The sequence below is a fragment of the Orcinus orca genome, chromosome 2 (assembly GCF_937001465.1).
Source record: "Orcinus orca chromosome 2, mOrcOrc1.1, whole genome shotgun sequence".
Classification (NCBI taxonomy): Eukaryota; Metazoa; Chordata; class Mammalia; order Artiodactyla; family Delphinidae; genus Orcinus; species Orcinus orca.
This window is the reverse complement of record NC_064560.1, coordinates 172,171,260-172,191,836: the sequence shown is the minus strand read 5'-3', so window position 1 is coordinate 172,191,836 and position 20,577 is coordinate 172,171,260. Positions and strand designations below refer to the sequence as shown.

At 49.0% G+C, this 20,577-nt stretch overlaps 1 protein-coding gene across 1 annotated transcript in view; it reads left to right on the top strand.

Annotated features, from left to right (window-relative positions):
- DPF3 (double PHD fingers 3) overlaps positions 1-20,577 on the top strand; it is a 260,049-nt gene that overhangs the window by 139,690 nt on the left and 99,782 nt on the right. Inside the window, exons 4-6 of the mRNA XM_012537113.3 lie at positions 512-639; positions 7,399-7,494; positions 16,108-16,186. Of these exons, the coding sequence (XP_012392567.1) occupies positions 512-639; positions 7,399-7,494; positions 16,108-16,186 (303 nt within the window). The remainder of the gene's footprint in view (positions 1-511; positions 640-7,398; positions 7,495-16,107; positions 16,187-20,577) is intronic.

Below are 20,577 nucleotides of genomic sequence, written 5' to 3'. Positions count from 1 at the left end.
GAGTTGGCATAGAGGGAGAAGATAATAAAACTTGAGGCCGACATTGGTGCACTGCTTTAGAGTTTTCAAAGCGCTTGAATGTAAAGGAACACATTTATGCTCCACAAAATGGCCTGGTGGGGTGCTGGGCATTGTCGCCCTCACTTTGTAGACGTGCAAAAGGGCTCGGGGATCCTTGAGCGCCTCGCCCAAAGTCACGGAGCCGGAGGGTGGCAGAAGCAGGACAGAGACGCAGGCCGTCTGACCCCGTGTGCTTCTGGCGCCCCTTCTGCCCTGTCTCCGCCGTCTCTGAGGGAGCAGGCAGGGCTGGGCTCTGGCTCTGGGACTGTGAACTGGAGATGGAAACGCTGAACTCCAGTGTTCCTGTTCGTCCCGGAGGAGAGATCGCAGGCATCTTGAATCCTTGCCGGGGGCTGCGGTTCCCGCATGCCCCCAAGGGCCACCCTTCCTTTCCCTCCTGTCTCTCCTGTTTCCAGTGGCCTGACACTGCTTTTCTGTCCTTGTTTTTCAGAAGTGGAGCTGCCTCTGAAGAAAGATGGGTTCACCTCAGAAAGCACCACCCTGGAAGCCTTGCTCCGTGGCGAGGGGATCGAGAAGAAGGTGGACACCAGGGAGGAGGAAAACATCCAGGAAATACAGGTATTTCTGTGCTTGCGGGACGGGTTGGGGGTGGCCCCCAAGCATCACCGTCGTGCTTCCGGAACTCCAGCCCCAGCTCTGGTCATTCTCTCAAGGGCCAGGGCTGCGTCTCAACTTCCCACCACAACTGGGAAGCTGGCCTTGGTCTCCCTGTTAGTCCACTCAAAGCGTAGTTTTGGAGCCTACTGTGCGCCAGGCACCGTGCGAGGTCCTGGGGACACAGTGGTGAGTGAAACTGACCACATCCTCTTTCCTGCCCCCGGGAGCCAGCAGCCACAGCCCAGGCTTGGAAAGCTCGGTTGTCTGGGGCCGCCAGCCCCGCAGGGATCCCCACCGCACCCCTGCCTCACACACCCTCATCAGCTCTAGTTCACCGGCTGTCTTGTCCTTCCCCAGCACCACCCACCTGTCCTTCAAGGCCAGTTTAGAAGTCATCCCCCAGGCAGGTTGGTGGCTTCCATCCCCATGTGTTCACCACCCTCTGTGCACAGCATGGCTAAGGCTGCCACCACGCAGGGTCACCACGCAGGATTACAATGGTGTGCTCTGATGGTGTCTTATTTATGTGTCTTGAGCCCCCATTGTTGAATCCAATGGTTGGCACAGAAGCTCGTAATATTAATGAATACAAATATGAAATCATAGTTTTTAATAATTAAACATAATGAAATTATTAAAATTACATTAATACTTTATATTAAAATTATATATTTTATGTTATACATATGTTATACGATTACATATTTATTAATTTTATATCCAATCTAATATTTGCATATTAATTTATTAACATTGTAATTAAATGACTACCAGTAAAATGTTTGGTTTGCTTCGTCAGTACCACAGTGTGTGGGTTCCGTCGAGTCAGAGACCGTGCCTTCGTGTTCACTGTTGTACCCTCGGGGCCTTGCACGTGCTCAGCAGAGTCTGGTCTCAATAAAGGTGTTGAATGAGTCAGTGAACGTGGCCTCCTTCTCTGCCATTCCTGCGTTCAGATGAATGGTCCAGTCTTTTCCGTTTGGTTGTCACAACATGGCTTATATTTGTTCCCTCCTCTACTTGTCAGACCTACAGCCCTAGTAAAGATCCTTATTGACTGAAACCTTTATATGTCTGACACACCTTGGAGTTGTCTTCGACCCCTGTCTTTCTCTCACACCCAATATCCATTCATCAGGAATCCTGTCCACTGTGCCCTCAACACAAATCCAGAGTGTGGCCCCTTCTCACCACATCCACCGCTGCTGCCCTGGTCTGAGGCACTCACATCTCCTGTCTGAACGGTTGCAGTTGCTTTCTAAGTAGTCCCCTGCTCATGGCTGAGAGGGAGCTCAAACCCTGCACTGGCCCCTGTTCTCCCGAGAAGAAGCCGCGGCCCTCTCCCCTCTCTCTGACTCGCTGCTTCCTCTCTTCCTGGCTGACTCAGCTTCAGGTGCACCGACCCTCGGCTACTCACGTACGCACCAGGTGCGCTCCACCTCCGGCTGTGCTCTGGCTGCTTCCTCTGCCTCACGGCCCTCTCCCCATATGCTGGGCTCTCACCCTCACCTTCTTCCAAGTTTTGGTTCCTGTCTCTTCTTCTGTGTGAAGTTTACCCTGACCACTGAATGTAATACCACATCCTGTGCCCTCTCTGCCCCGCAGCACTCCCGATTCTCTTACTCTGCTTTCCTTTTCTTTTTCTTTTTCCCCATAGGTTTTACCAGCATCTAACATACTTTATAATTTACTGATTTATGATGCTATTGTTTATTTTCTGTTTTCTTCTAGTAGGATGTAAACTCCTCAAGGGCAGGAATCTTTGTCTCTCTTGCTTGCACCCCTTTGTATCTCAAGACCTAAACAGTGCCTGCACATAGTAGGTGCACAGTAAACATTTATTGCGTGGATGCACGAGTGAACAGATTCCTGTGAGTTGCCCGTCTCCAGTCTGTCCCCTCTCCATCATGTCTGACTTTGATAGCTGACCTTTCATCCCAAAACACAATGCTGCTTGTGCCATGCCCTTGTTTAAAAAACTTGGCTAAAACACTTTTGTTTCTCGCTAAATGAATCTAAAGTGATGAGTGTGATCTTCTTGGGCCTCCTCTCTCCGCTCCTAACCTAGTTTTCAGGCTTATTTCCCACGATTCCTTTACTCCCTCTGTTCTCCAGCCTCCTTCCCTCCGTGCCTCTGGTCATGCTGTGCCCTTTATCTGGCATGCCTTTTCTTCCATCACCACGTGTACAAATTCCACCCACCTATTAGGCTCAGCCCTGATACCACCTTCCCCATGAAGCCTTTCTTGATCACCCCCCACCCCCTAGTTCTCTTTTTACCGCTGGCATTTAGGGCACCTAGTACTTTCTTTTTCTTCTTCTTCTTCTTTTTTTTTTTTTTTTTTTGCTATTCATGTATTATCCCCCATTTTTGGACTTTTAGACCTTTGAAGTCACCGTCTGTCCCATCTGTGTTGCCTGTTAAGAGTATTTTTGCTCAGTTGGGGTAATTTGACCGAGTCAATGAGTGGGACAGAATCATTGCCCAGAAGCCTTGATGCTCTAGAGAGAGGCAGCCCTTTCCTTTTCGAGCGGGCAGTGGGTTCGAGTCCTTCTCAGGCAGCATTGGGCCAGTATACGGGTCGTCATTGTCGAATCATCATCATCACCATCCTCCCCGATGTAACCAGAATGTCTACTATATGCAAAGCATGGGCCTACGACCTGCTGTGCTAAGAACTGAAACCAGGACCAAAAGCCAGAAGAGTTTACATGTTTTTATTGGCTTTGATTATTAAAATAAAGTGCACATGTAACAAATGGACTGTTTTGTTCATTTTTCCATTCATTCCATCAAAGTTTATTGAGCGCCTCCTCTGAGCAGGCATTGTGCTGGGCTCTGGGGTAACAGGGAAACCAAGAGAGACCTGTCCCCTGTGCTCATACTTATTTTGTAGCATGACATACAGACAGAAAGCAAGTAAACAAACAAGTAAAGTAACTGCATTTCAGGATAAATGCCATGAAAAGAACAGAGTGTGAAGGCTCAGCATAAGAGGAGGGACGGATTCTAGGTAGCATCCTAGGGGAGACAAGGGCTATACCGCGGTCCTGTGAGATGAGAAGGAGCCAGTAAAGTGAGGAACCTGGGAAGGGCTTTCTGGGCAGAGGAACAGTGCTCTTGAAGGCATCGCGATAGTTCTGAGCTCGTTGTGTGCAAAGAACAGAGGCTGGTGTGGCTGGAGCAGGGTGCCAGGGAGAGAAGGGCCGGGGAGGCACTTGGAGAGGTGGGCAGGGCCAGACCTGCAGGAGGCTCTTGGATTCATGGGACGTGAAAAAGGAAGCCATTTGGAGGATTTTAACCAGGGCAGTGAATTTGTGTTTCCTTAAGACCCCTGTGGATGCTGCATGGAAAGGAGACTGGATGCAGGGCCAGCAGTGCAAGGAGGGAAATAGCAGAATTTTGCACTCTTCCAGCTGGAGATAATGGTATCTTTAAAGAGGAATTCCTCTGATACACACACAATTAAAAAAAAAAAAAAAAAAGAGGAATTCCTTCTTTTTTAAAAAAGCACAACCACAAATGATCATTATCATCACCGTAAAGACTGGTTAGAGTAACAGGGAGCAAAGTTGTTTTAAAATGTGTTTATTTTCCAGATAATGTCCTTGGACAGGGAATGCAAGTGTGTCACGGGGGATGAGCTGCATCTCTAGTTGGACACCCCTGCCCTTCATTCCTAATACAGGATGCTCCCTCTGCTTCCTGAGCCCTGAATACGGGCTTTGTTTGTTAGGAACTCCTGGCTTCTCCCAAGTTGTGTAGAGAGGCTTCTGGTGTCAGGGCCACGTCGCAGGAAATGCAGAAACACAGGAAATGCAGAGACACAGGAAATGCTGCTGTCACATGTGAGGCCTGGGGCTCGGACCAGAGGTTCTAGAGACACAGGGAAGCCAGTGAGAAGAGGGAGGGAGAAGTCAGTTTTCTCCAGGATGTTGAAGCTGTGCGGCACATCTAGGGACTAGTGCCTGCACAGTTTTCACCTTTACCAGCTTTCACCTTCCAACCCAGCTTTCACCTTCCAACCCAGAGTCCATACTGTGGGTACTAAATACCTTCATAATAAAAAATGAGAGTGGCATCAGAACTGCACTGAGATGCCAGAGGCAATGATCTTTAAATTCGAGGCACTTGGAACTTACCATGATTAAATGACTTCAACACCCAGAGAGTTTGCAAGATGGCTACACAAACAGCAACAGTTGTTGTAAGAACGACACCTTGTATTTATGCTACATCTTTTCACCAAAGGCTGCAGAGCATCTGACTTGTCATTGTCTCACTGGTGTTCCCCCCTACGGTTCAGGAAGCCAAGGCGCAGGAAGGCGAGGACACTTGCTGTGGACCCGGGCCAGCGTTTCCTAGCTGTGGGCCAGAGGTTGTGTCTGGCAGATGCCGTTGCTTCTCTGTTAGGTGGTGAAGGTTGACCCAGAGAGCCTAAGCGCTATCAGCTGATGGCTTCCCATATAAACCTGGTAGAGAAGCCAGAGAAGAATTTACTAGACCTATTTTGAGTTCTTTGGGAGGATTTGGCGATTAGCAATATCCTGATCCCTGCGATGGGAATGGAACTCTCTGACAAGAAGGCAATGGGAGAAGGTCACTGGAAACTCACCCCTGGGCTTCCTGCTTTGAGGACAGGCCCAGGGCATTGTCCAGGAGGCAACTGGAACCGTGATGGTGATACCAGACGTCAGTACCATGCATGCTGCTTTCTAAATCTTTTTTTAAAAAATTATTTAGCAGCATGAATGGTTTTTCTTTTTCAATTTTATTAATTTTTATTTTTTGTCTGTGTTGGGTCTTCATTGTTGTGCATGGGCTTTCTCTAGTTGCTGTGAGCAGGGGCTACTCTTTGTTGCAGGGTGCGGGCTTATCATTGCAGTGGCTTTTCTTTTTGCAGAGCACAGGCTGTAGGCGCACGGGCTTCAGTAGCTGTGGCACGTGGGCTCAGTAGTTGTGGCTCGTGGGCTCTAGAGCGCAGGCTTAGTAGTTGTGGCGCACAGGCTTAGTTGCTCTGTGGCATGTGGGATCTTCCCGGACCAGGGCTCATGTCCCCTGCATTGGCAGGCGGATTCTTAACTACTGCGCCACGAGGGAAGTCCCACTTTCTAAGTCTTTTCATAGCTCGTGTGATTGTCACACTATTACCGCAAGGATAGGTGGATGCTGTTGTCCTGTATAACTTGGTGCCCACCCACCTTTCTAGCTTCATCTTAGGCCAGTCTCTTCCTGAGCCACTGAGCTCTGGTCACATTGGCCTCTTCATGCTCTCTGGACAAGCCATATTCCCCTCCCTGCTTCAGGGAGTTTGCTCATGCTGTTGCCTTTGAGTAGAATACTTTCCCTCCTCTCCTCCCTTTGGTCCCTGTTCCCAAGGTTAGTCTCTGTCCATCCTTTACATCTAAACTTCCTTAGTTCACTTCCACAGGTAAGCCTTACCTGACCTCAGATTAGGAAAGGTCCCTTCTAACAACCTCTCACAGCACCTTGAACTTGCCTGTCACTGTTTTCATAGCAGTTGTAATTATATGGTTATGTATGTTGATTGAATCTGTCCTTCCTTCATTAGACTGTAGAGTCCTCTTGGGGCCAGGACTGTAGCCATTTTTTGGCTTATCTAGCACAGTACCTGCCATGTAGTCAGCCTTAGACAAATGTTTGTTGATTGAATGAATGAGTTCCTATTTTATAATTGGGGAAACTGAGGCACGAAGCGATGATGACTCACCCAAGGTCACACAGTGAGCTTATAAAGAAGCCCCCAGGGCTCCTGACTTGGAATCCATGGGCTCCCCTTCCCCTTATCCCACTTCCACTCTGGGGGGCTGGGTCCTCTGCCACAGTCTCTTATCCCTCCCTTAAACCTAGAGATACGCACCTTACCTCCCCTTTCCTCCCCTACGCCAAAGCAAGTGAGGTGCTCAGGTCCTATAGGAAGTACTGCAATATGCCGTGGAATTCTCAGACACAAGGGCTGAGAGAGAAATGGGAAACTCTGAGCTGATGAACCTGACCTTGCTTTGGTCATGGATTCTGCTATCTGATCTTGAGCAGTCAAAACTATTTTCAGCCTCAGTTTATTTACCTGTAAAATGGAAATTGGATTCTCTGCTGCAGTGTGACTCACGGGGCTGTTGGAGAGAGAGAATTAAAGTTATGATCTTTAAGCTCCATTACAAGTAATGTGCTGTAACGAAAATCCATTACCCTTAAAAAAATAACAATGGAAGATTATGAATAACACATTCATGTCAAATTCTTTTCAGATGGACAGGAAGTTACTTGTTTTCATCAAACAGGGCAAGATTCCAGAATGCCAGGGAAAGGAGAAACATATTTTCATATATTTGAGGTGGCCCTTCAGGAACAAAAGGAAAATTACATGAAAGTACGTTTTGACCAGACATCTTGGGCCCACATAGAAGGGTACACCTACCGGAGTATTCTCTTTTTAGAAAATATTTCTTGGGCAAAAAGAGTCGAAAAAGTCGGTGTTCTAGGAGGAGTTGGCTGGACGGGTCCCAGGAGAGAGAGTTGGTACCGCCAAGAGCTCCAGTTCCTGGCCAGCATTTTGGAGGCCTAGCTTCCCAAGCCATGGCAGCATCTTCACTGTGTTTAAAAAAACACACCAAAACAGAACACCCTCCGAATTACCCTCTGATGGTTTTCTCCTTTGCATTTTATTTCTCAACGCTTCTATTTTCTTGTCATTTCAGAGGGTTTTGGAAAATGATGAAAATGTAGAAGAAGGAAATGAAGAAGAGGATTTAGAAGAAGATATTCCCAAGCGGAAGAATCGGACCAGAGGACGGGTAAGCCGTGAAGGGAGGAAAGAGATCAGGGAGGCCGGGGCCTGGCAAACAACTGGTCCCTAGATTCAAAATCCCACTGCAGCTAGATAGAGGGTGTATCCATGGTCTTCCTTGCAGGACACCCAGAGAGGAAACCTCCAGAAGAATTCTGGTTCTCAGGTGATAGCCTGCAAGAGTTTAGAGCTGGCAAGAGGGAGAGAAGAGGCAGACGGTGCCCCGAGGGGATGGTGAGGGTCTGGGGAAGGTGGAGGTTGAGGTGTGGGTGAGGGTGGAGGATGAGGGGAATGTGACCGCTGTCCCCATTCCTCAGTCATAGAATAAGGCGGAAAGTGTCCTGTCCCTGGGGCTGCCCCAGAATGACAGGGTCAGGACACCTGCTTTGGGGTACATTTCACTAGGCAGAGAGTGGGAGCAAACTGGGAAAGCATGGGGGCCGCAGCTGATGGTTCCCAAGCCAGTGTGGCGGGGGCTTTGGAGGCGTGTGGGCCTGGAATGTGACAAGAAAAGGCCAGAAGCCTGGGGAATGGCAGAGGGGAAATCCGTGGTGGAAGGAATAAAAATATGAGGGTGACTCTTAAGGGGAGGGAGCGAAACCTGAGCGGTGCTCTCTGGCATTCGGGGTGGTCCTCCAGAGTCCTCATGTTCAAGCCCAGAGGGGTTTTCTGGGATTACCTTCAGGGCTCTGCAGGAGTATCTGACAATAGCCAGATGCAGCGGGACCTGCGGGGATGAACTGCTGCTTCCCATCTGGAGAATTAACTCTCTGAGGCCTGTCCGGCTCCTTCAGGCTCTAGGCGGGATGCTTACCCCTCCTGTGGATTAGGGGCTAGTCCTGGATGCCCTCTGAGCTTGGGTCCAGTGAGAATTATGGCAAGCCTCTCTATTCCCCTGGTTCTTGCGTCTGAGTACACATCAGAAACACCACAAGAGCCTATCGAAATGCAAATTTGCAGGACCCACTCCCGGGAGTTCTGATTTAGGAAGTCTGGGGTAGGGCCTGGAGAGCTGTATTATAAGCAAGCTCCTAGGTGACTGGTGCAAGGGGCCTAGCAGCGCCCATGCTGAGCTGAGATGCTCCGACTTGGACAGGAGCTGGAATTTCTCAGTCCGGACAGGGTGGTCCTCTGATGCTGCACACCTTATAGAGTCACAACTCAGCTTCAGCCATGATCAATGTTTTGACACTCTTGTTTAATCTTTTCTTTACTCTCACTTTTGGTTGGTTTGTATGTTTGTGGGGTTTGTGTGTGTGTGCAGAATATTTGAATGCAAGCCCCTAGACATTTTTTCATTTAACCCGTACATACCTCAATGTATATCTCTAACAGGTATCATTATCATACCCAATAAAAATAACGATTCTAACATCTACTATCCAGTCCCTGATCCTTTCCCCCCGATTTTCTCAAAAATGCCTTTTTATAGTTGGTTTGTTTGAAACTTAGGTCTCTTGTATTCTACAACATACTTCTTCCTTGCTACTCCCTACCACATACATATTTTTTTTTCTCCATGCCATTTATTTGTTGAAGAACTTGGCTGGTTGGTCTTGTGGAATTTCTCATATTCTAGATGTGGCAGACTGGTGGTGTTTAATGTGTCCCTCAATCCTCTTTATCTCCTGAAAACTGGTGGTCTGACGAGAGACTGATTAGATTCGGGATAGTTGTGCGTGTGTGTAAGTATTTTTTGGTCAGGCTAGACTCTCTCTTAGGTGTGAGGTGTGCTTCTTATTGCTTCACATCTGGAGGTGTATGCTGTCCACTCGTTCTGCTTTCAGTGGTGGTAAAAATGATCTGTGGATTTGGGTGTTGTCAGCCAGATCTCTCCTTAGAAAGTGCCCCATCACCTTTTCACCTAATCATCTTAGTGGCCCCTGATGAACTTGCCTGGACCCATGCCTTCTTTGGGGGTTACAAAATAATGGATATCTTATTCCATTCTAAAGGAGGCTTTAGAATGTGGAGTTCCTGGGCCTTTTGTGAACTCCAGTTGCTGTGTACCTCCAGGCCTGCTTCCAACCCTTGTCTCAGCCCAAACCAAACTTACTAGAGTAGGTGATGGAGAATGGTCGTCTTTACATCTTCTCCACTCCCAACTGAAATCTAGGCGTTGAACTTGTAGTTGGCAAATACGAATTGGGTGTCTTCTCTGTAAGAACACCGGCAGAAGCAGCAGCAACAGCCATTTGTACTTACTGTATACTTCCTATACATCAGGCAGTGTGACGAGCTCTTCACAATAAGAGCTACGTTACTGGACTACACCACAGTGCATCATAAACACAACAGGTCGATAGCGATATCATAAACACGATATCGATAGTGACGATAGGTCCTTTATACTGCATTCTCTATTTCTGCGCTGTTCTTTACAGCAGCCACTGGCCACGTGTGGGTGGCTACCAAGCACTTGACATGTTGCTAATTCAAATTGAAATGTGTAGGTGTAAAATATTCACCATATTTCAAAGATACAGTAGGAAAAGAATGGTGAACACTTCATTAATATCTTTATACTGATTACATATTGAAATGGTAATACTTTGGATAGATTGGATTAAATAAAATGTATTACTAAAATTAATTGCATCTGTTTCTGTTTTTACTCTTTTTTAAAAAACGTGGCTACTGGAAAATTTAAAATGACACGTGACCCCCATTATATTTCTCTTGGACAGCACTGCTTCTTTCATTCCCATACGTGGGTATTATTACTCCTAGAGAGGTTAAGGAACTTGTTCAAGGACCTCCAACCTAGTAAGGAAGAAGCTAGGACTTGAACACAGGTCTGTGCTTTTTCTACTGGGTCACATGTGGCCCAGTGCCCAGCATGTGACCACTGACTATTTTGTTGAATGAATGATTGAATGATGGAAAAAGAACAGAAAGTCATATTTCAGATTTATGGGAGTTGCACAAAGGCCTGAACACAGCGAGGGGGCTGGATGGGGCCTAGACTAGCTCTGGGCCCACCCGAGGCTGGCTAAGGGGCAGTCAAACGGCTCTCCATTGTGCAGTGACATTGTAGACATCCATGGTGGGAGCCGTGGGAGGACCTGGAAAGTGCAGGTGAGCCTACCTGTGCTGGAATAAGGTATGGAGCTGCTTAACCCACAGGCTCAAGGAAGCTACCCTTTAAGGTGTATTCAAGCTGCCACTGGCTCCTGGAGGACAGTCACTCCGTTTCTGTTGTCGGGACTGAGGTCTGAGGCTGACGCTGTACATCTCAGTATGCGGCCCTTGGGCCGCAGCATCAGTGTCACCTGGGAGCTTGTTAGAAATGCAGATCCCCCCCAGACTCCACCCTAGGTGGGCTGAATTAGAGTCTGCAGTTTAACAGGACTCCCAGGTGCTCTGTGTGCTCATTGAGGAAGTCAGGGCTAAGGTAGTGATGACAAGAACAGTCTCTGCTTTGTTTGAACCGTGAGTTCAAATCCCAGCTCTACCACTTACTAGACTTTGGGTGGTTCAGGTAACCTCTGTGACCCTGACCAAATTGAATAAGTAGGCTGGGTCTCAGTTTCCTCATCATTAAAATTGGGGTAATAGTACACAGCCAATTTTGAGTGCTTAATAAAGGCTAGATATTATTAGGAGGGTGCAAGCAAAGGGAACAAATCTCAGAACCTTGACAATGGAGATTCCCTGAGGGGTGAGAGAAACTGAGGCCCAACAATGAATAATTGTATCTGTGGTCACTTTAGCCCAACAAATCAAAGCTCTTTAAAGTTCATGGAATTCCTGTGAGTCATCCATGTGAGTATTACCCATCAGTAAGTGTTTATGATGCACTGTGGTGTAGTCCAGTACTTTCAAGCTTTAATGTGCATACAAAGCACCTGGTGATCTTGTTCAACTGCAAATTCTGATGCAGTAGGTTTGGTGGGTGGGGACTGAGATCTTGCTTGGTTAACAAGATCCCAGGAGATGGCAGTGCTGCTGGTCTGAGCACCTCACTTTAGATGGCAAGAGTGTAGAGCAGTGGTTCTCAATTTTTTTTTGGTCTCAGGGATTCTTTACTTACAAATTACTGAGAGCCCCAAAAGCTATTGTTCTGGTGGGTTATAACTAGTGATACTTCCCATATTAGAAATCAAAACAGGAAAAATGTTAAATTTAAGAATACACGTGCACACAGAGTGATGACATCATTGTCATCTAGCCGCTAGAAAACTCCACTGTGCACTTGTGAGAGTGAAAACTTTCAAATGACATTTTAGTACTATAACAAAAATAGTTTTGACACTGGAGACTCCCTGAAAGGGTCTCAGGGACCTCCAAGGATCCCTTGACCACTATTTGAGAACAACAGATATAGAGTGACTAGCTCTCTGCTCGGGACTGAGTCTGTCCGAGTTGAGAGTCTTTTAGTTGTAGGAAACTCAACTTAAGCTTAAGCAAAAGTGGGAAGTATTTGAAAAGCTGCTGAGCCATTGTCCCATATTTGAGCAATTTTTGAAGATTCAGGAAGGACAAGAAGGTGGCAGGGATTTAGGATTGGGAAAGGGTAAGGAACCCAGGCAGCTCTGGCCTCTACTTCTCCTTCCTTTATTCTTCTCTTGCAGGATTGCCTCTCCTGCTTCTCTGTGCACGTGGCCCCATAGTTCCTGAATTTATGGGTCCCCCAAGTGACCTGTACTAACTAGAGTCACTGTTTCCCAATTCTGAGTACCTTGGGGGTAGAATCTGGTTGGCCCAGCTTGGGTCACATGTCTATTCCTGAGCCAGCCAATCAACGGCGGCCAGTAGGGCAGGGCTGTGTGGTGCAGTCATGGCAGCCATGGCCCACCAGTGTGTGAATGGGGAGGTGGAATGGGGAGGAGTGGAGTCGGGTGAGTAGTTCTCAGAGAGGGAGGATGGTTTCTTTTGGACATCAGCTTCAAAGTTTTCTGTAACAGATTCTGGAAACCTGGGCCTCCGCCTTCTACTGGCTCTGTGACTATGGGCAAAATCATGAACCCTCTCAGAACCTGTTTCATCAAGTGCCAAATGGGAATAATATTACTTGGTTAAACTCAGATGGTGTTGTAGGAATTAACTGAGCTAATATATGTGAAAGAGCTTTGGATGCCGTGTGCCCAGCATAGTGCTAAATGTCACGGGTTCATAATAAAGTACGAAGTGCCATCTTTGCCCTCGAGGACCTTGGAATTAAATTGAGGAGAAAATGCTAATAGTCATGATACAATCAGAAAGCAGCAGGCTTCTGACCGTGCACTTACCAAATGCAATAAGAGTTCAGAGGAAAGAGCAATCAACTGGGCAAGGAGGGGAAATAATTTATTGAGTACTTCCTGTAGACCTAGTTCTGTCCCCTGTGGTTTCACACCCCCTTATTAGCACTACAACTCTGCAATAAAGATGTTGCTATGCCCATTTTACAGCTGAGAAAACTAATGCTTAGAGAAGTAACTTGTCCGAAAACACATGCTAGTGTTTAAACCTATGTCTGTCTGACTTTAAAGCTGATGCTTTACTCCTCAGTGTGGCAAGAGGAAGATTCTTGGAGGTGTGGCATGTTAGCAAGGCTAAAGCATGGAGCAGATGTGGATGGGCAGAGTAGAGGCTGATCCATGACCGGGATCAATCAAAACAAAGACTTGGACGTAGCATCAGCATGAGGTGATCCTGGTAGGACTGGCACTAGGTCGTCAGTGGATATGTCAGTGGGCTTGGGATGGCAGTGAACGAATGGATGACCATGGGCTCCCGTCCTTCACTCCTTTTGTCTAATTGGTCTGAGACTCATGCAGGATGGATCGGGTAGGGCAACGCAGAGGTAGAACCCCAGCTGGTGGGTTCTTTGAGCAGTTCAGGGGTTAATTGCTGAGCTCCTGGATTAAGATGTGGAATAGAAGGGAAATGCAAAGCCTAAGATGGCTTTTGAAGGAAGACACAATAGCACTTGGATACGGAGAATGAAGAAGAACCAAAGATGATTAACTCACTGACCAGCCGACCGGTGGGTTGATTCATTTATGCAGCAAACATTTATTAAGTGCTGCTTAGGTGACTGGCCCTGTGCCAGGTTCCAAGTATAATGGTCACCCAAACAGACGTTTTCCACCCTTATGTGGGGGAGATGGAAAACCAACAAGTACACCAACACACATATAATATAATGTCAGACAATGCTATGTGCTATGACATGAAGCAGGGTAGGGGTAAGAGACCGATGGAGGGGATGAGTGAACATGCATTGGTCAGGAGGGCTTCTCTGAGGAGGTGACATTTGAGCAAGACAAGTAGGATTCCGAGTTTCCAAGCTTGAAACATTCCAGGAGACTAGAAGTGTGCTCCAACCACAGGAGGTGTCCCTTGCCTGTCCCCTCAATGCCCTATAGCCACAATCCCCATTTTGCAGTTGGGGAAACTGAGGTGCAGGGAGAAAGCGGGAGCAGCAGCCACCCTGCCAGCAGCCCTGCAGAGCGCAATTAAACCCTGGCTCTCAGCAGGGCCCCCGCTTCCTGCTGGCTGCTCCCAGCTCCAGCTCTCCTCCTCTTCTCCTGGGTGGTATTTTTAGTCTCCCAGAATCTCCTCCCTGAGTCTGCTGTTGCCTCTGTCATTCTGCTTGACTTGCTTTCACCTGCTCCCAGGCGCCTGTGACAGGGCTTCGGGCGGCACACGTCAAGCTGTCCCCGGCTTCTCCAAGGGGGGCTGGGGGGGGCGCGGGCAGCTGAGGGTGACCACCCTCAATGTGGGCAGGCGGGGAGGCCTGTCAGTGCCTCGGGGTGACTGCCAGTGCCGCCCAGCTCCCTCTTGGGGTCAACTCTGAGTAATGAGGGCGAGGGGAGGGGACTGCGGGCTGGTGCGTGTGCAGGGGTGGGGGGCGGGGAGGCTAGGAGGGGAAGTGCCCTGGAGGGGAGGGAAGGAGGGAGGTGGAACTTTGTAATTTGTTTTGGAAAGAGACAGCCGAGGAGGTGGTGGCCTTGGTAGCTTGGCAGGTGGTGTTGATTGTGAAGGGTGTGTGTTTGGGGAGAGTGTGAGCCCCGTAGGGCTGGGGTACAGGCCTTTCCACTGTGACATCCCCAGGGAAACTCTGTGTGTGTGTGTGTGTGTGTGTGTGTGTGTGTGTGTGCGTGCGCGCGCGCGCGCGCGCGCGCAACTCAAGGCCTTTTGACCATGAAGTCCCCTCGGGGGTCACTTTTCCAGACCAGGCCCCTGGGACTGCCCCATTTTCCCTGCACACCAGGTGTTGCCATGTTTTATTTCTCATCTGCTGCACCTTCTTCTCTGTCCCCAAAGACCCCAGCAGGCCCTTTCCTTGGTTGGGAGTTTACTGCTACTCATTACCAGAGAATGACCTGGAGGAGGCTAGGGTGCTACCCATGTGACGGGTGTGGGACTTACAAAGGTCTAAAAATAAACCTTGCCATGTTCTTGTAGCCACTGTCCTGGGGCTGCCCAGCCGCCAGCTCCCTCTCTGGCTGCTCTTGTCTATCCTTGGAGGTAGAGCCCATCCCACCCTCACCCCGGATGATGCTGGTGGAGATGCACACAGGGTGGGGGTCTCAAGAGTCCAGCCCCAGGAGAGTGTGAGGTGTCAAGGGCTCTTGCCACTGGCTGGAGCCCCGAGGCAGACCACACAGGGGGGCCTCAGCAGAAGCTTGCCCTATGGAGTAGGCTGAGCAGGGGGGAGGGGAGCTCACGCCCCGGTGCTAGGCCTGGCTGCCTCTTTTTTTTTTTTTTTAAGCATTTTCTGGTCTATCTCATCTTTTTAAAAAATTTATTTTATTTATTTTATTTTTGGCTGTGTTGGGTCTTTGTTGCTGCACGCAGGCTTTCTCTAGTTGCGGCGAGCGGGGGCTACTCTTCGTTGCGGTGCCTGGACTTCTCACTGCGGTGGCTTCTCTTGTTGCGGAGCGTGGGCTCTAGGCACGCGGGCTCAGTAGTTGTGGCTCACGGACTTAGCTGCTCCGAGGCACGTGGGATCTTCCCGGACCAGTGCTCGAACCGTGTCCCCCGCGTTGGCAGGTGGATTCTTAACCACTGCGGCACAGGGAAGCCCTGGCTGCCTCTTGAGAGACTTGAGCTGGAGGGGAGTGTGAACACAGGAGTCTGGGGTGATAGCTGCATTTATGCTACTTGCTCTAATTCGCCCATTATCTGGGCAGCTGAGGGGAGCTGGGTTGGCACCCACATGTGGTTTCAGCGAAGCTGGCTAAGGAGTTGGAGGAAGAGATCCTAGGGGCAACAGTAGAGGATGGGAATTCTGACTGCTCAAGGCTTTGCAGTCAGACTGTCCTGAGTTTGCCTCCTGGCTCTGCACTTAGTGAGCAAGTGACCTTGGGGAAGCTACTTAACCCCTCTGTTGCCTCAGTCTCCTAAATCTGCAAAATGGAGATAATAGTAGCACCTGCTTCTCGGAGTTGTGAGGATTCAATGAAGTGATACGGGTGAGTAGCTGAGTGATTTGGGTAGGTTACCTAGCGTCTCTGGGCCTCAGTTTCCTGGCCTGTAAAATGGGGTTGGTATATGAGAGACTACAAATGTAGTATAAAGTTGAAGGAGGAGATATGGGTGAAGCGCTCAGGGCCTCACAGAAAACGTGCTCAGGAACCGTAGTGATTGTCAGCATAACAAGCATCCCAATATTCCCATGTCTCCCCAGGCCCGCGGCTCTACAGGTGGCAGAAGGAGGCACGACGCCGCCTCTCAGGAAGACCACGACAAACCTTACGTCTGTGATAGTGAGTATGGCAGACGCCGCCTTCCTGCCCCAGCCCCATGCTTCCTGTGCCGCCCCAGCCTCAGGCTCGCTGGCTTCTGCTCTTGGGCCTGCCTGCTGCTGCCTCACCGCAGTCACGCCCTGACCTCCCCTCGTTGCTGCTCCAGGCCCTGGTGTTGCTTGCAGGAAGGAGAAGCAAGCCTGGAGGCCTCCCCGCCCTGTGCTCCTCTCCCTGCAGCGCCCTCCTTCCTGGCTTTCCTCCGGCTCTCTCTCTTTCACTCTCTGTCTCCTTAAGGTTCATCCTCTATTTCAGAGAATTCAAACAAAAGCATAACTCAAAATCCTCCAACAAAGGTACTTGGCTCCTGTGGCTTTTCATTTGTTTCCCTTTAACTTCCTTTCTCTTTCTCGCTCTCCTGTCCTAGGTGGGGCAGGTTATGAATCTTTCTCTGACCACGACTTAGTTTAATAAATGGCCCTCGATCCATCTCCAGCTTCTCTTGCTTGCTTCTGAAACATCTTTGGACAAGCGACTGCCTGGCTCCTGGGTTTAGGGTCTGCAGACAGAGATGGGGAGGGGCCAAGGGGCAGAGCAGCGGGGGCGGTGGCAGCGGGTGGACCTCCAGGGACCTGCAGCTTTCCGAGGGATTTCTGTCAGCTTGAGAGAGCTTTTGGCTTTCTCACCTATCAGAGCACTGGGGGGTGGATTTTTTTTTTTTTTTTTTTTTTTTTTTTGCGGTACGCGGGCCTCTCACTGTTGTGGCCTCTCCCGTTGCGGAGCACGGGCCCCGAACGCGCAGGCTCAGCGGCCATGGCCCACGGGCTCAGCCGCTCCGCGGCATGTGGGATCTTACCGGACCGAGGCACGAGCCCGTGTCGCCTGCATCGGCAGGCGGACTCTCAACCACTGCGCCACCAGGGAAGACCGGGGGCGGGGGTGGATTTAAAAGCCTTGCCTTAGGGACTTCCCTGGTGGTCCAGTGGTTAAGACTGCACGCTTCCACGGCAGGGGGCCTGGGTTCAATCCCTGGTCGGGGAACTAAGATCCCGCATGCCATGTGGTGCAGCCAAAAAAAAAAAAAAAAAAAAAAAAATCCTTTCCCTAGTTATCTTCTCACCATATCGGGTGCCATCTGCTCTCTCCATGGCAAGGGCAGCCCTCGAAACCCCTCTCCCTGACCATCTTCCTTTCCCACCTTCTCCTCTCTGAGGAAGCAGAGCTCCGCCGTGGGCGAGAAGGGGCTGCAGTGAGGATGGCAGCGGGACCACTGAGGCAGGGCCCCGGGCACAGTGGTTCCTCGGGCGTCCTGCCCGTCTTGCCAGTGTCTGCAGTCTCTGTGAAAGTGGGAGAGACCCAGGGGAAGATGGGGCACAGGCAGTACATCGGGGGTGGTGCCCTTTTCCTCCCTCTTCACTGGCCTCTTTTGATTTCAAAAAGTTGTTCTGTGCCCGGTGGGGTGACAGCTGGTTGGAGAACCTTTTGCTAGAAGAACTCAAACTCCATGACCCCCACTTGGCTGCTTAATACACCGTGCAGATGACATTCCTGAGACGACTCCTGCAGGTAACATCTCCATCCCAAGCCGAGGCCGGTTCAGCATGAGGAGGGAGCAGGGCATGGGTCTGATGTCTCTCGGCAATACCAGGAGGTGCCTGCTTCCGCCTGGGTCTTGCTTCCTGGATGGGGTTCAGTTTTGTTCTGATGTATAAAAGCCCAAGCATGCTAGCCCTCGGAAGACTGATTCTGGGCTGGGAAGGGTCCTTCAGACCCCCAGGGGGCAGGCTTTCCAGCTGTGTCTGGCCAGAGCAGCCCAGCTATCAAGAAGGCCAAGAGCTGCTTTGGAACTGGGGCATTGCCACTGCATTCCTCTTTCAAAAAGCTGTATTTTCTTAGGTGATTTTCTGCTACCGCAGATAGTGGGATTACCTTTCACGCTGTCTCTCCAGCTTTCATTGGGTTCTCAGCCGGAAATAATCCCAGACACACCCGTGCGCCCTTCTCCACCCTCCCCTCAGTTCCTGTCTTCCCTGCCTTTGCCTCCTTAGTATTATATCCACGCAGCGCCCTTGTGGGTGTCCCTGTCTGGCCTGGCTCACCCCCTCGCCCCCAAGCTCCTGCGGCTTTGTTTAGGGCTCTCAGTGCCATGTGCTGTTTCCTGTTCCCCTCCCCACGGGCTATGTGTCTCCTCCTGTTTACCCTGTGGAGCTTGGGAGGCCTGATTGCAGGCCTGGTGGCAGCTTTCTGGAAGTCTCAGGGGCTGATGTCTTGGCTCTGCCTGCACAGGCGCTGCCTGCTTTTTCCTCCCTCGGCGGGACAAGGTCCACTGTGGAACGCCCGTCTCTATCCTGGCTCTCTTAGGAAATTGTGTGGCAGCTCAGTGATTAATAGACTTTATTTTTATCTGGTGCCCTTCAGACATGTGATCCTTTGGGATACGAATGACCTTTGGAGAGGTCACAAGGCCCACCTCCCACCCCCACCCCCCAGCTGAGCAAGGAATGCTTTTAATAATCTCTAATGCATCCTAAGTAGAGAGGTGTCTCGTCAACTCCTTGAATGTCCCCAGGGATGGTGTTACCATAAGCTGCCCTTTCTTCCATGATTCCAACTGTGCTTTGAATGATTGTTTTTTCCTTAATAGGAGCTGAAATTTTTCTCTCCTACAGGCCCGCTTAGCTTTTGTGCATCTTTTCCCAACAAATAGGCACCTTCAGGATTTCGTCTATGCTGGAGGCCCTCATAACATCCCCTTGTATTCTTGGTTTACCTAGGGACGCATCCCATAATTTCTGCGATGGCCAGCTCAGAATTCTCTTCCAGGTTTAATTTAAGCTCAGCACTTTCATTGGAAGTAGCACCCAGGCCAAGTGGTTCAAAGAGTAACAGACACATTTCCTTGTTTATTTTACACGTCGGCTTTTAACACCACCCACGTCTGTAGGGAATAGAAGTAATTGGCCACCCCATTGCACTGTGTTCCATCTCAAACACTTCCCACCCGGTGCCTGTCCTGACCCCCGGGCCAATGCCTCTCCAGGTGTGTGCTCTTTTCTACTTCTACATTTGATTATTCCTGCTTCCACAAATCACTCTGTATTTGGCCCTATTGAGTCTCCATAAAGAGATACAATAATATGTGACTTCAATATGCAAGATTCAATAAAGGCAAATTTAAAGACATTGCCCAGTAGTTAAATTTCATTCACCACAGATTCACAATCCCTGCCATTTTTGTATTGTCTATGGATTGATTTGCATAATCTCCACTCCATCTTTCGAGTTATTTATGAAAATATGAGGCCACCTTGGACCCCACCACCTCTTTCCGGGTTTCTGTGGAGTAGTTGTAGCTATTTTTCAGATGTGATTGTATTTAACCATTCCTGATGTATATTCCTATATAGCTGTCCTGCTCTGTTCTCGGTCCAAGCTTCCCTTTCAAGGTGGGTGGTTGAAATATTATCTTAGCTGCTAACTTCAGGTGATAGATAGTTTGCTTGTTACCTTTCACTCAGCCCTTGAATTTATTCCATCTCAGAGAAATATTAAAATCATCTGAACATAATTTATTTTTTACCCAATCCATGGTGTGTGTGTAGATGAATACTTCATTTTCCAGCAAGTAACCAATCTCTATTAATTATCCTGAAAGTTTACCCAGCTTCAGGATTAAAGTTCTGTTTCTTCCCTTTCAACCTCTTGCCAAAGGAAAGTGTTCATTCCCTACAGCAAAGCACCTACATGTGACTTTGTAGGAAAGGCTGTTGGTGCTGGTCAAAGTGTGGACCTGGACCACCTGTGCAGAGATAACCAAGATGTTTATTAAAATGTGGATTCTTGGGCCTCACACCAGAGCTCCTACGTCAGAATCACTGGGAGTAGGCCTAGGAGTCTGCATTTTTGAGAGCTTCTCAGGCGATAATTATGAATACTGATTTTTGAGAATGACTGGTCTACCGCATTCAAATTCGAAGACTTCTGGCCTCTGACTGATCAGCCCTTTTATTATTCCCTGTTTTTTGCATCTGGAAGTTCTGGAATCTCCAGGAATTCTCCAGGCAGAGTGCCACCAGCTTGCATTGCTGTTTTAGTTGGTCTCTCTAGAATCTTTCCTTTCCTGTTCTTTCAACATTGATATAAAACTCAGTAGTCCGAAATAAAATTCAGCAACCCAGTACTTGACTTTAGTTTACTTAATGGCTTTAAATCCCAATAATGTAACTAACTCCCTTTTATAGGTGAGATGATAACTGGGGATAGACATATGAAAGAAATCCTTGGGTTTGGGCTACTGAGATATTTTGAAAATAATTTCAAGAGTTTGCCATTTCTCTTCCTGTTCCCAGCTCTGGATTTTCTCTTAGCGTCACTGGGGAAGACTCTTGATGAGAGACTCACTTTTCTTTTTTCTT